The sequence below is a fragment of the Apis cerana genome, linkage group LG14 (genome assembly GCF_029169275.1).
Source record: "Apis cerana isolate GH-2021 linkage group LG14, AcerK_1.0, whole genome shotgun sequence".
NCBI classification, from domain to species: Eukaryota; Metazoa; Arthropoda; class Insecta; order Hymenoptera; family Apidae; genus Apis; species Apis cerana.
In genome coordinates this window covers 2,638,073-2,653,376 of record NC_083865.1, presented here as the reverse complement: position 1 = coordinate 2,653,376, position 15,304 = coordinate 2,638,073, and the positions used below count along the sequence as shown (strand labels likewise).

At 26.5% G+C, this 15,304-nt stretch overlaps 3 protein-coding genes across 13 annotated transcripts; 1 reads left to right on the top strand and 2 right to left on the bottom strand.

Moving 5' to 3' along the window:
- The first annotated feature begins 30 nt into the window (after positions 1 to 30).
- Positions 31 to 3,723, top strand: LOC108004436 (mitochondrial glycine transporter). Of its 4 annotated transcripts, none has more exons than XM_017067350.3 (8): positions 31 to 159; positions 656 to 748; positions 2,068 to 2,186; positions 2,272 to 2,356; positions 2,439 to 2,618; positions 2,807 to 2,978; positions 3,065 to 3,324; positions 3,418 to 3,723. In XM_017067350.3, the coding sequence occupies exons 2-8, from the start codon at positions 695 to 697 to the stop codon at positions 3,442 to 3,444; spliced, it is 897 nt and encodes a 298-aa protein (XP_016922839.1). In that variant the 5' UTR covers positions 31 to 159; positions 656 to 694; the 3' UTR covers positions 3,445 to 3,723. The 4 variants fall into 4 exon arrangements, with proteins under 4 accessions (XP_016922839.1, XP_016922837.1, XP_061941188.1 ...); XM_062085204.1 differs by lacking the exon at positions 31 to 159 and adding an exon at positions 891 to 928; XM_017067348.3 differs by having other exon boundaries at positions 3,065 to 3,463.
- On the bottom strand, positions 1,062 to 8,344 carry LOC108004435 (luc7-like protein 3). Of its 8 annotated transcripts, XR_009832719.1 has the most exons (10): positions 8,127 to 8,344; positions 7,746 to 7,860; positions 7,387 to 7,635; positions 7,047 to 7,253; positions 6,813 to 6,974; positions 6,566 to 6,747; positions 6,397 to 6,485; positions 5,632 to 6,307; positions 4,127 to 4,197; positions 1,062 to 1,422 (listed from the first exon to the last, which is right to left on the bottom strand). XR_009832719.1 is itself a non-coding variant. In XM_062085203.1 (9 exons), the coding sequence occupies exons 2-8, from the start codon at positions 7,848 to 7,850 to the stop codon at positions 6,234 to 6,236; spliced, it is 1,068 nt and encodes a 355-aa protein (XP_061941187.1). In that variant the 5' UTR covers positions 7,851 to 7,860; positions 8,127 to 8,344; the 3' UTR covers positions 3,802 to 4,197; positions 6,197 to 6,233. The 8 variants fall into 8 exon arrangements, 3 of the variants coding, with proteins under 3 accessions (XP_016922834.1, XP_061941187.1, XP_016922835.1); XR_009832718.1 differs by having other exon boundaries at positions 4,127 to 6,307; XR_009832717.1 differs by lacking the exon at positions 8,127 to 8,344 and having other exon boundaries at positions 7,746 to 8,100.
- Positions 8,345 to 8,870: 526 nt separating this feature from the next.
- On the bottom strand, positions 8,871 to 15,304 carry LOC108004417 (uncharacterized). Its single transcript, XM_017067300.3, is given in 7 exon segments — positions 8,871 to 9,251; positions 9,325 to 9,561; positions 10,052 to 10,243; positions 10,733 to 10,834; positions 11,539 to 11,767; positions 15,205 to 15,245; positions 15,248 to 15,304. Coding segments are annotated over 7 exon segments (1,059 nt in total). The 5' UTR covers positions 15,290 to 15,304; the 3' UTR covers positions 8,871 to 9,035.

Genomic DNA, 15,304 nt, shown 5'->3' with positions numbered 1-15,304 from the left:
TATGAAAAATATTGCAAACAAATTTATTTTGAAACAATTAATTTTTAGATAAGAAATTAATTTTATAAGCCTTGTGATATTTTTGTAGAATTTATTCTTCATTGTTGTTGATATTATTTTAATTCTATTTTTGTTTTAATTTTGTATTTTCCATATAAAGTACGTACAAATATAATAATAAAATAACATTTGTAATACATACATAATATTTTATTGCAAGCAATAAAATTGTTTTTATTTAAATTTTTTAATTCTAACCTAGTATAAATTTTTATGAATTTTCGAAATATTTTGATATTTATAAATTTTTTGATTAATTATAAATATATCACATTTATTATTATAGAATATTATGATATATGTATCAAAATTTAATATTTAAAATAAATATTCATTTTTTTTATGTAATATTGTTCCAATAGAATAAATTTAAAAAAATTTTTTTTAAAGCTTTCTGAAAAATTATTTCTAAATTTTAATAATTAAATGTATTTTATTAAATATAAAAATAAGAAGTGATAATTTGAGATTAAAATCAATAAATAATATATTTTGTATTTTTGTATTTTTAGATAAAATATAATAAAACGTTTCATATTCATAAGTCACGTTTAAGTCACGTTTCATATTAAGTCACGTTTAATTCACGTTTCAGTTTAATATTTTTTGATTTTTTGCTGGAGAATGTATCGATATGCAGGGTTATTCTATTGACCCCGAACATAATGAGATGAAGATAAAAGAAGACGTAAGTAACAGTCACGTTTATAACATAGTCAGTATTTTGGTGACATTAAAGTAAGCATTAAGAAAGTATCTTTTGTTTCACTATTGTGTTATATTTAGAAATAGTTCAATTTATTATAATTTCAAATTCATTCATTTTTAAGCTTCCAATAAATTTTATGTTATGGAGATTTTTGGAAGTGTAAGTATTTCAATTTTATTATTTTTGAATAATAATTATTATAATTTTTAATTTTTTATGTAATGATTTTTTTTTTTTTAATTGTAATGAAAATGTCTGATAAAGGGTAAATGTTATTATAGGTGAAGCTATATGACTGTTTAAATAATTTTATTTATTTGTTTTGTATCAACAGTTATCTTTTAATAAAATTAATTATAATATTTTATACTTATATATTATATTATATTATATAAAAAATATAAAAGTATTGAAATAAATATATTGAGTAAAATTATTTTGACAAAATTTATCTTATAAATTGAATAAAAAGAGAGAAAGAAAGAGAGAAAGAGAGATACTAAAATATTTGAATAAAAAATACCTCTAATTAGAAAAAGAGGTGTACTGGATTGGAGATGATTTATGTGGAGCAGTATCCACCATTTAGTATCTCATGTGTTCATTTGCATTATGAGATTGCAAGTTTGATGTCCCAAATTTACAAGTATAAGCTGAAAAAGAAAATAAAAAATTATCTATTCTACGACTATCATAAATATTGATCTGTTATACAATTAAATATATTAATGATTTTAATAATATTGAAAATAGTATTTAATAATATTAAAAACGAAATTTTAATATTTAAAAAGATATTAAAATACAATAATTATTAGAAATATTATATTTGTATCAAACTATTATTAATTTTTTTCATAAATTATTATTTATCTTTTTTATAAAAAATGATCATAATCTATTGTTTTTATACTTTTGAATATAGTTTATGACTAAAATAAATAATTAATAAATAAATAAAAAAAAAATATTATTTTGTAATATATTGATGACCCAAGGAACTGCATTTATAGATAACAATTATAATGACCTTTTAAAGGAAATTTATAACTCACGTGAGCAAACTCGTGCAAGATATGACATATATTTATTACAATAATAAGAATAATTTATGTATTTATCTACATCTATTGTATGATATTTTTTATATACATTATTTTTTTTATTATTTTTATGAATATAGATACATTTATATAGTATCTTAAAAATATTTAATTAGGAATAAATATATTTATTAAATATATTTATATCGTTTTTATTAAATATATTTTTGAAATCGAAATTCTTTTTTTTTTTAGTATCCTATTTTGAAATCTTTTCTCGCGGGATCATTATCTGGAACATTTTCAACTATTTTATTTCAACCATTAGATCTTATTAAAACTAGACTTCAAAGCAAAGTAAATCTTCATCTTGAGTAAGTGAAAAATTTTATTTTTTTCATTATTTTATAAAATTATATATAAAATTTCTTCTTAATTATTGTTTTATATTTGATCTAGTACTCCAAAAACTAATACTTTAGGTACAGTAATTCATATCATTAAAAATGAAAATATACTTGGACTTTGGAAAGGTATAACTCCGGTAAGAATTTAAAATTTTAAATTTTAAAAGAATTATAAAGTTTAAAAATTTCATCAAAATATACTAATTAAGAATTTTTTAGTCCATTACAAGAGTTGTACCTGGTGTTGGATTATATTTTTCATCATTACACTGGTTAAAGCATACATTGCATGTAAAAGATCCACTCACACCTACAGAAGCACTGTTATTAGGCATTACTGCAAGATCTATGTCTGGAGCTTTATTAATTCCAATAACAGTAGTAAAAACACGTTTTGAAGTACGTGAAATTATTATAAATATATTTACATTTTTTATATAATATATTATACATCATAGGAAGAAAAATATACAGAAAGTAAAATTAGATATGTGATTAGGCATAAAAATACTAATACTAATAATCTAGAATATTCTACTTAATACGAATTGCATGAAATTACGAAAATATTGATTTTATTTTCACAGAGTGAAATTTATAAATATAACAGTGTAGGAGAAGCATTGAAAATAATTTACAAGCAGGAAGGAATAAGAGGTCTTTCGAGTGGATTAGTACCAACATTACTAAGAGATGCTCCTTACAGCGGCCTTTATCTCACGTTTTATACACAATTAAAAAATATTGTTATAGAAGCAGGTAAATTCTTCATTAAAATTAAGAGAAGTCTAAAATCAACTTATTTTTATAATAATTATATGTTTTAATATAAAGTTTGTTTTTAGATTTGTCCTATGTCAAATCATCTGCTCCAATTCATTTCAGTTGTGGAATATTAGCAGGAATATTTGCTTCTACTGTAACACAACCTGCTGATGTAATCAAGACAAAAATGCAATTATATCCTAATGAATTTAAAAATGTTCGTAACGCAGTTTTTAGGATTTACAAGAAATATGGTATGTTAGGATACTTTAAAGGCATTGTTCCACGAATATTGAGAAGGACATTAATGACTGCAATGGCTTGGACTGTATATGAAGAGGTAGCAAAATTATTAAATCTTTCAATTTTTTATTATTAAGACAATATAAATTCTAAAACAAATTATACGAATTAAATGATATATTATTTTTAGGTTACAAAATTTATGGGACTTAAATAAAATTTTTTCTATTTAATGATATATATCTTTGATTCGTTGACATAAAATTCAAAAAAATGAAATAATTTACGCATGATAAAATCAGTCATTCAGCCAATACGAATATTTACACTTGATATACAGTATTTTAATTTTATACAAAGATAATTTCATTAGCAAATCAATGTATCATAGCAAATATTACTACTATGTACAGTATTCAGATAGAATATCCTATCGCTCAATAGTATATTGTTCATGTATATACTTATTTAATAAATTTTATAATTTAATGTTAAAGATTGTACAGTATCTATTATTTTGTTCATAATTCTGACTATTTTAATGTTTTGTATGTTTTTCAAAATAACCTGATACTTTTATTGTAGTATTGTTTTATTAATTTTAATTAACAATTTTAAGAGTATTACAATGCAAATTATAGACAATTTACCTTGATATTTTTTATCATATGTAGCCTAGAGTAACATTTGCAAATAAGAATAAATTACTAATAAATCTGTTTTTAATTTTTTCCCTATATCATAATATAATGTTGATAACAATAATTATGTATTCAATTCTTTTAATTTTATGATTTTTCTTGTAATTAACTTCAAGAAAACGCGATGTAATAAAAATGAACCAAACGCAGGTGTATAAAATTCATGATTGGAATTTTTAGATTATGCAAAATCTTTACCTCAATATTATATTAAGCAGTGTGCAAGTGAGCCTGTTGCATAGGTTACATCTCCATGGCATGTCTTCTGTCTGAAAATAGACAATACAACTTTCAAATGTTGATGATCCTTATTATTTCTTTTTTCATATTAATTTAAGTCGTTACCAAACAGCAGGATAACGTACTCGTATATTATTTGTTAACCTTGACCTAATACATGACATATTTAACAAAAATATCATACTTCTGTCGGCTACATGTGTGAAAGGTAAATTACATAATTAAAATTGATCATCTTTGATTGTGATATTGGAAAAATAAAATTATTTTTTAAACTATATAAAATTAAAATAAAAAAATTGATATATATTGCAAACTTGTTATTAAATATTACAAAAATTATAAATGATAAATATTATTAATTTATTGCTTGTTAATAGAAAAATTTAATATGAATTAAGAAATTTATTTTTTGTTTTGTATAATAATGAAATCTATACTAAATAATGTTTTGGTAAATCTATTTTTAGTAATCTCATTTATAAAAGAATCTAAAATATAACAATATATAAGTGAAAAATAAAAATCTATCATGATGAAGAAAGCAAATTTTAATTTTGTAATTTTAAAAAACAATTAGAATCTTTTACTATTAAGATTCCTTTCATCCCAATGCAACAATATAAGATGATCGTTTTTTTAAAATTGTTATTTTAGTATTTTGTTTTTTTTTAAAAAGATTTTTTTTTTAATTTAGTTAATTCAGAAAACAAATTATTAAATGTATATAAATGATTTATTATGATTTAATATGAAATACACAAATGTAGTACGCGCATAAAGTATGAGTTCTCTATAAGCCGAAATGAAGGGCGCGACAAAAGAATAAGATATGATTAAAGGAGATGTCCTCGGAGCACCATAAGATACATTCCACGTGACCTGTCATCAACCTTCAAATCGTTGTACCATGATACTATGAGATTTATATGTATACGACTTTCTAATAGAAAAATTTGACCGAGCTTCGCCATGTCCTGTCTCTCAAAACTAAAAATAATGGAGAAAAATGCATGCAAAGGGAAGAATGCATCATATATGATACATGTTACTCGAACTTTTACAAATAAAGTTCAAATGACGACGATAAGACTATATGCCAAAATTACATTCTGAATCAATAATAGCCACATGGCTGTTAAATAAATATACATTTCTGGACTATACATATGAATCTGTTATAATAATTGCTTTATTCTCTTAAATTCAAATATTAAAATTGTTCCTTTTGAGTTCATAACAGAAATCTTCCCTGACTAATTGATAATTTTTCGATTTTAAATAGAATATGCTCCAATAAATTGCAATCAGGGAATAAGGAAAGTAAGAGTAGGAGATTATTATCATAACTTTATAACTTTATAAGCACTCGAATATCGTCGAAAATAAAGATCACCATTTTGAAAATGTCTAACTTTCCTAATAAAAGGACATGTTTGGTATTATCATTCCGATATAAATACCTCAGAAATGCGTAGTAGAAGCTAGGATTGTATAGTCACAGTCACACAGGGCACTGTTGTGGCAGGTCTACGGAAGTAGGCACTGTTTCCTCCACTAAACCACTAATTTCTTTTCGACAAAAAAGCTATGCAGTCGTTGAAATTATATAATTGATTTACCCTATGAAGACATTATACCGATCAAAGCAAGCATAGGTATACCTTCTCCTATCTTGCTCTGTAGACAATATCTATAATACTACATGATAAAAATACCTTTCGTATGGGAACAATATTACTATTCCTTGCTCGACATTACCTCGATGCACCGTTTTTCAGTAATACGTTACATAGAGCAAGCTCGTCACTTTCAAAATTAAATGCTGTACAAACAGGTCCATATGAAATTTAGTACAAGTGTTTCTCCGATTAATAGGCAGGACCAGAGACTGGCTCGCTGTGACTATGCCATTCTTCAAAATTATAGATAATTATCATGTATATATTATGTGCATCTAATGAAACTCACCTGGTAAAGAACCTGTACAGTAATTGAGACGAATATGCTATATTGTTTAGTGCATACCTGGCTTACTTCTCACTCACTAACCAATCAAGAGTTGTTACTTGTGACTTCGACTTCTAGATCGATGGCGTCGCCGGTTGTGATGACTCGAGCTTCGATGATCACGATTTCCTAAAAATATGTAATAAATTTTTAAAATTTCTAAAATTTTCTTATTTGATAATGATTAAAATTTTATAATATATGTTATATTTGAGTACCTTTATCTCGTGCATGACGTCGGTGATCATCATCTCGATGTCTCTCATGTTTATCTCTTGATCTACTTCTACTTCTGTGTCCCGAATTTCTGAATGCAATTAGTATTATGAAACATTATTATATTTTACATTTAATAAGTTAAGAGGAACATTTTAGTAATTATTTTACCTATGACTGCCTGAATCATGTCTGCCTTTATCGTCATCGCGTCTACGGCGTTTATCTCTTTCTCTATCTCTATCTCGATCATCTCTTCTTCGTCTATCAAGTTCTTCATTGGCACGTGCTCTTTGTTTCCTATCTTCTTCTCTTCTTTGTTCTTTTTCATCTCTAGCTTTTTCACGTTTACTCTAAAATTGTTTTTATAATAAATATTATTTTAAAAAAATCTATTTGTACAAAAATTATAAATTACCATAATTTCTTGAAGAGCACTTTTTAATCTAGCATATCCAACATGTTGTTTACCCATTAGATGATCGTCAATTCGTTGTTGTGCATCTCCAACAATAAGAAATGCACCACATACATCACATACTTCCATTTGTTTTTCTTGTGCAGCAGCTAATTCGGCAGTCTAAAATAAGTTAAAGTTTAATTTTCTCTGTTCTTTCTTTACAATATTAATGTAATATATAACAATATTTACCTGGTTATAATGACTATTGTCATTAGATTTCCTTAATGTTTCTCGTTCTTCTTTTAATTGATCACATAATCTCATTAAACCTTGAGCTTGTTCCACATTACCTTGTATACCACTTTGTTCTGCTTCTTCTACTAATTTATTAATTTTCTCAGTTAAAAGTGCAATTTGTTCTTCATTCCTCTGAGTTTGTGCTGGTGTTAAAGTAGGCTAATAAATAAGAATTGATAATCTTTTCATCACTCATTTTATATCAATGCATATAACGAAATTATTATAATTAATAAAAAAGAAAAAGAACATAATACTTTAAATAATAAATGATTATTAGAAATTTATTTACCGCTTCAGTTCTTCCAATAAGAGCTAATCGTTGTTTTCCCTTTATTATTTTTCTTTCGACTTCATTTAACATACTTTGACAAAATCTAATAAATTCATCTTCATATTGTTGTTTTCGATATGAATATGGAGCTTTTTCGAACAATTCTCTAGCTTCATCATCATGTACTCGAGAACATGCACCCAAATCAGCTCTCGTATTAACAAATAAATCATGAGGACAAAATTTAACTAAATATAATTTACAAAACTGGAATAGAAAATAAGAATTCAATGAAAATTTATGAAATGTCAATACTCCGGAATTTGACTTTCTTAATAACTAATGTCATTGAAATATCAACATTTTCAAAAACTTACTTCAGGATCTTCCCAATTAAGTTCTTTAGGTTTTTCATTAGGAAGAACATTTCTGTTTCTTCCCATAAGTTCATCAAGCAGGGCAGCAGCAGCAGCAGCAGCCATTTCTAAAATTCTTTATTGAATGTCGTTTATTAATGGTGTATGAAAGCCCACTGATAATTTTTATGTTGACAGTATTAAATTTATCGAGTTTGTTTGTATTTCACTTGAAAAATGTGATAAATGAAATTATATAAATTCATTCCAAAATAAAAAGAGTACACAGCAACACTAAATCACTTAAACGAAGTGATATCTTGATTCTAACCCTGAACCCTTTTTTACTTCAGAAGGCGGTAGTGTAGCAAACAATATGGCGAAATTCATAGAAATACTTACATATCACATGAAAGCAAACAAGAGAAAATCCAAATTTGTATTCCTTCAATTCAATAAACAATGCATATTAAACGAATCCTAACTTGTTTTATATTTCTTTCAATTGTCTATTTTTTATTTAGTATAAATATCTCAGAAAATTTAAAAAAAATATTATACAATATAACGCGAATCACACTATGACGCTTTCACAATCTTCATACTACGTGATATAATATGAAACATTAATGTTTTGTTTCACTACAATAAATATACAATATATACACCTATATTTATTTTGATATTATTTTCTTTATAAAAATAAAAAATTGAATTACATTTAATTATATTTGATACATAATAATTTATCAATTAATTTTTTTATATATTTCTTATTACATAAAACTTGTTTAAACAGATAGTTGACTATTTCTCCGTATAAATTTAAATTCTATATCTGTATTTTATTTAAATTTTATATTATTTTAAATTAAAAAGATTATTCGATTTTTTATTTTTTTAAATATTTCTTTAAAAAAATATTTATATGTTATTAAAAATAATGTAATAACAATTTATTAATTATCACTTTTGAATTAATAATTGATTATACATATGATCATAGAATGTACAAATATAATTTTATATTTAATATATTAAATACAATTATCAATTATTTTCAATTTAAAAAATATTAAAATTTTTACAGAATAAAAATATGGAAATGATTAATATTGGATAATTAATTAAGAACTATAAACTATATTTTATTTGAATAAATAATAATTATTATTCCCGAAATGTTTTCTTCCTTCTTTTATAATTTTAACGCAATATGAATGATGAAACCACATGTAATATAATTAACGACAGATTTGCGATGATGAATGTAACAATGAATGATAATTATCAAATGAATGTCGATTAAATTTATTCGTATTCTTCATCATCAGGTCGTACTTGAGGGAATCTTCTCACAGGTTGATGTTGAGGTTGCGGACGTCTGTGTTGAAGCGGAATATTCACTTCCTCGGGACTACGAAAAACTTGATTCACTGGTAAACGAAATTGTGGAAGACTGGTTGGTTGTGGACGTGCTGACGGTGGAATACTATTCAGTGTAGCTGATTGTTGACTTGCATATATCTATGTACATATATATTTATTATTTATCTTATTTTTCATATTTCAAGCAAATATTATTTTAATAAAATCTTACTGGTGGTGTGGGACGACGAATAGGTGCAGAAGGAGTAATTTGATAATCGCCAATTTCACGCTCATCCGGGTGAATGTCTGCCGGAAAATATCTTTCACTGTATCTCAAGGTCACATTCGGTTTGTTTTCAGCTTCAGCCAAGTTCAACGGTTTATAAAGATATTCGTTAACGAAGTGATATTGCGAGCTTTTCTTACAGTTTATGTCCCCACTTGGTGGCATGCAAATCAGATGAACCTATAATAGAGATACATTGTCGATGATCTCGGAATTTAAAGAAAGAAAGCATGGAAGCATTTTATGGAATAGTGAAATAGACAGAGAAAAACAGACACGATACATTTATATTTATGTCTTTATCGAGAAAAGGAATGTAACTCGATTAATCCGGAAATGCATAACAGTATATGAGTATTAGATAGCCGAACAATTTATGATTAGTCTCTATTTAATCGAATGGAAAGAACCAGAAATATTAGAATGAAAATGTATGGTAAAATATATGAAGAGAAGTGAAATTTGCTTATCAATAAATGTTTGAATCTGATTAGTTACATGGTCAAGAGGAATATTTATATTCGGTGAACGTTTTCACCGAGCAATTACGTATAAAAGATCAGGATTTGTGTAATTACGGAACAGGTATGGAAAGTGTTTCGCATTCTTACGTTGAAATATAAGAAAAATAATTCATTTAAAAGTTGTTGCGTATATTGTTGAAAATTACCTGATGGAATGTAAATCCTTCGGGACAAATCCAAGAATGTTTCGCGTTATCTTGACAATAGTGAAAGACCTCGCAATTAAGATCTTCATCAGCATAATAGCCTGTTTGTTTGTTCACACAATCGAATTTACTTTGCGGTAAAAGAAGAGTCAAACGATCGGGTTCTTCTTTTTCTTCAAGTTCTTCAGCCTCCTTTAATTTTTAGACACAATTAAACGTAATTATGTATTTGAATACGGATTTAATAAATAAAATTGTTTATATAAATTGTTTTATTTTTTTATAATATTCGAAATATAAACATAATATTCGTTCGAAATATAGATTTTTCGAAGTATTTTTAGAAATAAAATCAATTCAATTATCATGAAATGATTATTTCGCCCAATCAACGTTTTTGGAATAAAAATATGTAATTACTCGAAATCACATGCAAAAAATAAAACGATTTACTTTTTCGCGAAAACATTTGTTTCTTTTTGATATAATTTACTATTATGTAAGTTTATGGTATGAAACTGAAAATAATAGATGTAAGAATTTCTTATACTACTTTCACTTATTGTAAGATATAAAACGTAACAGTTTCACCTGTTACAACTCCCAAAGTTTTATAAAATTTTATGCTTGGATAGATATTAAAAAGATTTTAAATTATAAAAAAATTATTTTTGTTATTACTTTTGGATTTTGTGGTTGACCACCACGAAGAATACCACGCGGAGGTCCATTCACTCTGATACCTGTTTGATCGAGAGATGCAGCCGATGGTTTGCGATAAAGCTATAAAGAAAAGAAAAAGTACTTTCTGGACGTTTAAAACAATTTAATCTATATTTATTTTATGTCTATTATTTTAAGTTCTAATCTATCTATCTGTAATCTAAATGATATCTGGATAATTATTTAGTATATAATTATTGTTCATTATATTATCTCTATTATAAAAAAAATAAATAAATATATCCAGTATTTAATCTGGAAATTTTTTACTGTAAAAATTTACAACATAAAACATTCAGAAATTATCTTCAAGTCGTTTATAGGTTATCATCAGATATCTTTAAGACTTCCAGTAAGAAGTTTTTGTGCTGTCTAGCTCATAAATGAAATATACTCGTATTCATACTTGTGAATGAAAAGTAATCGAACTCTTCCTCTTCAAATCATTCAAATGGAAGAATGAATGGAAGAAAGAAATCGTACGATTTTATACGATTACTTAATAAATATATACGAGATACTTTGAACCAATTGAAAGTAACTTATTTTTACGTAAGTTTTTACGTAATATGTTACGATACAAAGTAATTGCAATATAATGGCGTAATATACTTTCATTAATAATATTAATCAAAAAATATACGAATTTATACTTATATTAAAAATATATATATATAAACATATAATAAAATTTATAATTTATAATTTATGTTAAATTAAATAAAACATACTTATCATGAATACGTTATAATTTTATTGCTTACAGGTGGTTGACTGCTTGGATTTCTGTAGGCAGGTGTTGGGGAAGGAGTAGGTGTTACAATGTTATCCTCGTAACTGTTATCGCGAAAACCTTGACCAGCGTTAAGGCCAGACGAGTAGAGTGGCCCTAAGCTGGACGATTTGCCGGGAAAAGACACTCTTGGTTCCAAATCGTAAGAACCTTGCGCTGCCACGGTCGCAGTTAATGCCGCAAGACACAGCCAATACATTCTACACAAATGGAAAACGAGAGATTCTGTTAAGTGATGTCCATGTCGATTTTTCACTCTCTAAGACGACATGCGAGATGGATTTTTATAAATAAATATTACACAGAGAAAATTTATCCTATTTACAGTGAACATGCGCAAGGGAAAGCGACCTTGGTTTTTGTTATGCCCTCGATAAAGTATGGTGATCAAGGAACGAAGTGAAAAGCGACGATATTTCATTAGATTCATGAAACGATGTTAATCTTTCGTAAAATATTACGAACGTATTTAATTCATCTTTTTTATTATCTTACAAAAGTGTCGCAAATTGTCATCAAGAATTGTTTACAATTTTTTTGTATTCGAATTGATTTATAGTGATTTTAAGTATGGTATTCGATATTAAATAATTAAATATTATGATTTCACCGGCAAGTAGATATCAAAAATAAGGAACAGCTGTTGGAGAAAGAGGAGTATAAGGAGAAATATGATGAATCATCGTTTAGAGAAAAGTGATATCTGGTTAAGTTTTAGCGAATTCATTCGCAGCTGACCGTGTGCAAATGCATTGAAAGCATAGATGTCGATGACCTAGAAATATCTAGATCTAGGAGAAATGTGGTGAAATAATTTAATCTATATATATATATATATGCTTAAAGGAAACTGGTTAGCCAACAAATATACCTCAACAAATGAAATTATCGTATTTATCAAACACGGAAGAAATTCATTGCGTCTGTCGAATCTTTGGTGAAGATCTATTGTTTGTCTTGAATGAAACACGTGCGTTTACACTTCTATCGATAATGATTGTGGAAAGCACCTTACTTTCTAAGTACGTAAAACATGGATAGTGGTTTCACGAATCGTTGAAAACATCTCATTCGTAACGGTGACGATGATGTATGAGAGATCTGGGGCTTTCGATAAAAAATTTGAAAGGCTTGATATTATATACTAATTTCTCGCTTGTTAAAAGAAATTTCTTGCACATTTTTTGTACAACTACAACAAATGTAAAAAAAAGAAAAAAATATAAAAAAAATTGAAAAATTCAAACGACTCAATAAAATTGCAAATAGATATCATTTTATTCTTTATTTTCATTTCTTATAGATTAAGTGTTTTAAAAATTTAAAAGTCCATTAAACAAAATTAAACAAAAAAAATTAATTGAAATCAATTAAAAATTCTTTTATTTAATTCAAATAAAGAAAAATAATATTAATACCTGTAATTATTCGCTCAAATTATTAAACTTAATTATAAGAAATATCAGTGTAAAAGATTACGCGCTAAGATAATCACAAGTAAAATTTTAAATTTTAAAGTTAATGATCTATAATATTAGAAGCAGACATACAGATTATCGGTGAACATTATTTTCTTTAAAACGAAAACGCGATATGGAAAATAGTGCTATAAAAGTGGTATAATTTCTTAAACACGTCGAATATAAAGGTCGAATGTAACCCGGTTTTTTCTCTTTTTTTAATACAACTTTTACGCAACCTGTTTCTCAAATGATCTCGGGTCATCGGCGTAATTTCTACGCCGATTTACTTGATTAAGCCGGTCCATTTAAAGAAACAAAGTGACCAATAAGCGGCGACGACAGGGTACGGGAAAAAGAATGTAGTTGTTGCTCTTAATGAGAATCTTGTCTTTACTAGGCGCAAGTTCGCAAACCGGCCGATCGTTAAGATATATAGTCGCAAACTTGGTTCGATCGGTAGCTCGAGTGAAAGTGAGAGGGTCTGCGTGTAAAAATGTGTACTACTCAGAGAAAAATGGGAGCGTATATCTGTCTTGAGCGTTGCGAATTAAGTTATGGTGTAAAAATATGCAGATCGTGAAACGATATCGACAAGGTTCGCGAGTTGGAAAGGAAAACGATTGCGAGTGGTGATACAAAAGAGGAACCATCAGGAATTCGATCATTTCGATTAGTTTTTCGTGCTTTGTTTCTATGTCAGTTTCTCCTATATCGTTGATTCAAAGAAAATAGTAGAAACTTTCTCTACATGCTGGATATATGATTAAACGTTTCTTAATAATTGGAGCAATTTTGGAGAAATTATTTTGAGCGAGTAATTGCAAGAATTTTTCTTTTTTTTTTTTTTATTAAGACGAATTTATTAAGATGGCTAGTTTTAATGATGATATTTTCTTTCGTGATGAATTACAAGATTTTTCAAGATTAATCTTTGAGAAATTAAAAATAATTGTAGAGGATTAATCATGTGGCTTTGAATATGGATTTAATTGAAATTAATTTATATTTGATTCTTATCAAGATATATTAATAAATTAATGTGATATATTGAATCATTTTAAATGTGAAGAGATACAAATAATTAGAATTATTTACGTCAACAAATTTTAATGATTTTTTAATGTAAATTATTTTTTGTTTTCGATAATAAAATACGAATAATTGAAAGTTGACGAAGGTTTTTCAAATTGTATCAAAGAAAGTAATTGCATAATGAGTAGAGAGATAGTTGTCAGACAACTACAAACGAGAAGAACGCGGTGCTATAATATAATCAGTGGAGGGTACACATAACTGGTCGGCCAGTTGTCGCAGTTAGATATGCTATTAATGGAAATCTGGAACAGATTTTATATGTGATGACATTTTTTCCGATTCGATCGAAAGAAATCTTGTTCTTAGATCTGTCTTTAATCTTTAACTCTCGTATATCGAATTACGATATGATACGTAATTCCAGAATTTCAAACATGCAAAATATGTTTCGATTGCTAGAATAAAATGAAACTTAATTATTTTATATTATATAAGTGAATATAGTTAAAAGTTTGAAAAGTTGTATGAAAAATAATATTACAGAGATTTATATTTTGTTTATAATATTGTTTGAATAAAACATTACTTTTAAAATAAATTATATTGAACGAATAATTCATAAAATAATATAATATTTTTTATGTTTATATATATGTTAGTAATAATAATCTACTAATATTATTAAAATCTTTCATAAATTCCTAACTGCAGTTCCGGTTCGCCCTCGCACAACCGGTTTCCTTTCCCGTTTCCAAGGCACGTGCCATAATCTTTGTTCCTTCGTGCATAACGATAATTTCGCAAAATTTTTCATAATATTTCGTGAGATGTATATAATATCAAGATACATAAGATACATTGGTATTAAAATTATGTTTATTTGGATCATTTTAAATTCATTTCGAATGGTTATATCCGCACGTTCAAAAAAAAAAAAAAAAGAACACCAATGATACACAGATGAAAATTCAGATGATAATCATCAGATATAAAGAAACACTTGCACTGTCCAAGTTTTCGTCACTAATCTCACATTTTTTTCCCCGATGTTTCTTCATCCCTTCTTTACTTTTCTTTTATTCTCTTTCTTTCTTTCTCTTTTCTTTTTTTCTTAGAAACGTACTTTTTACCCCACTTACCTGTCAACGACGGAGGTAGAGGAGTAACAGCACGATGAATGGATTGACAATACACAAGCTTTATCTTGGCCGGCCGGTTCTTCATTCTCTTATATAGCGT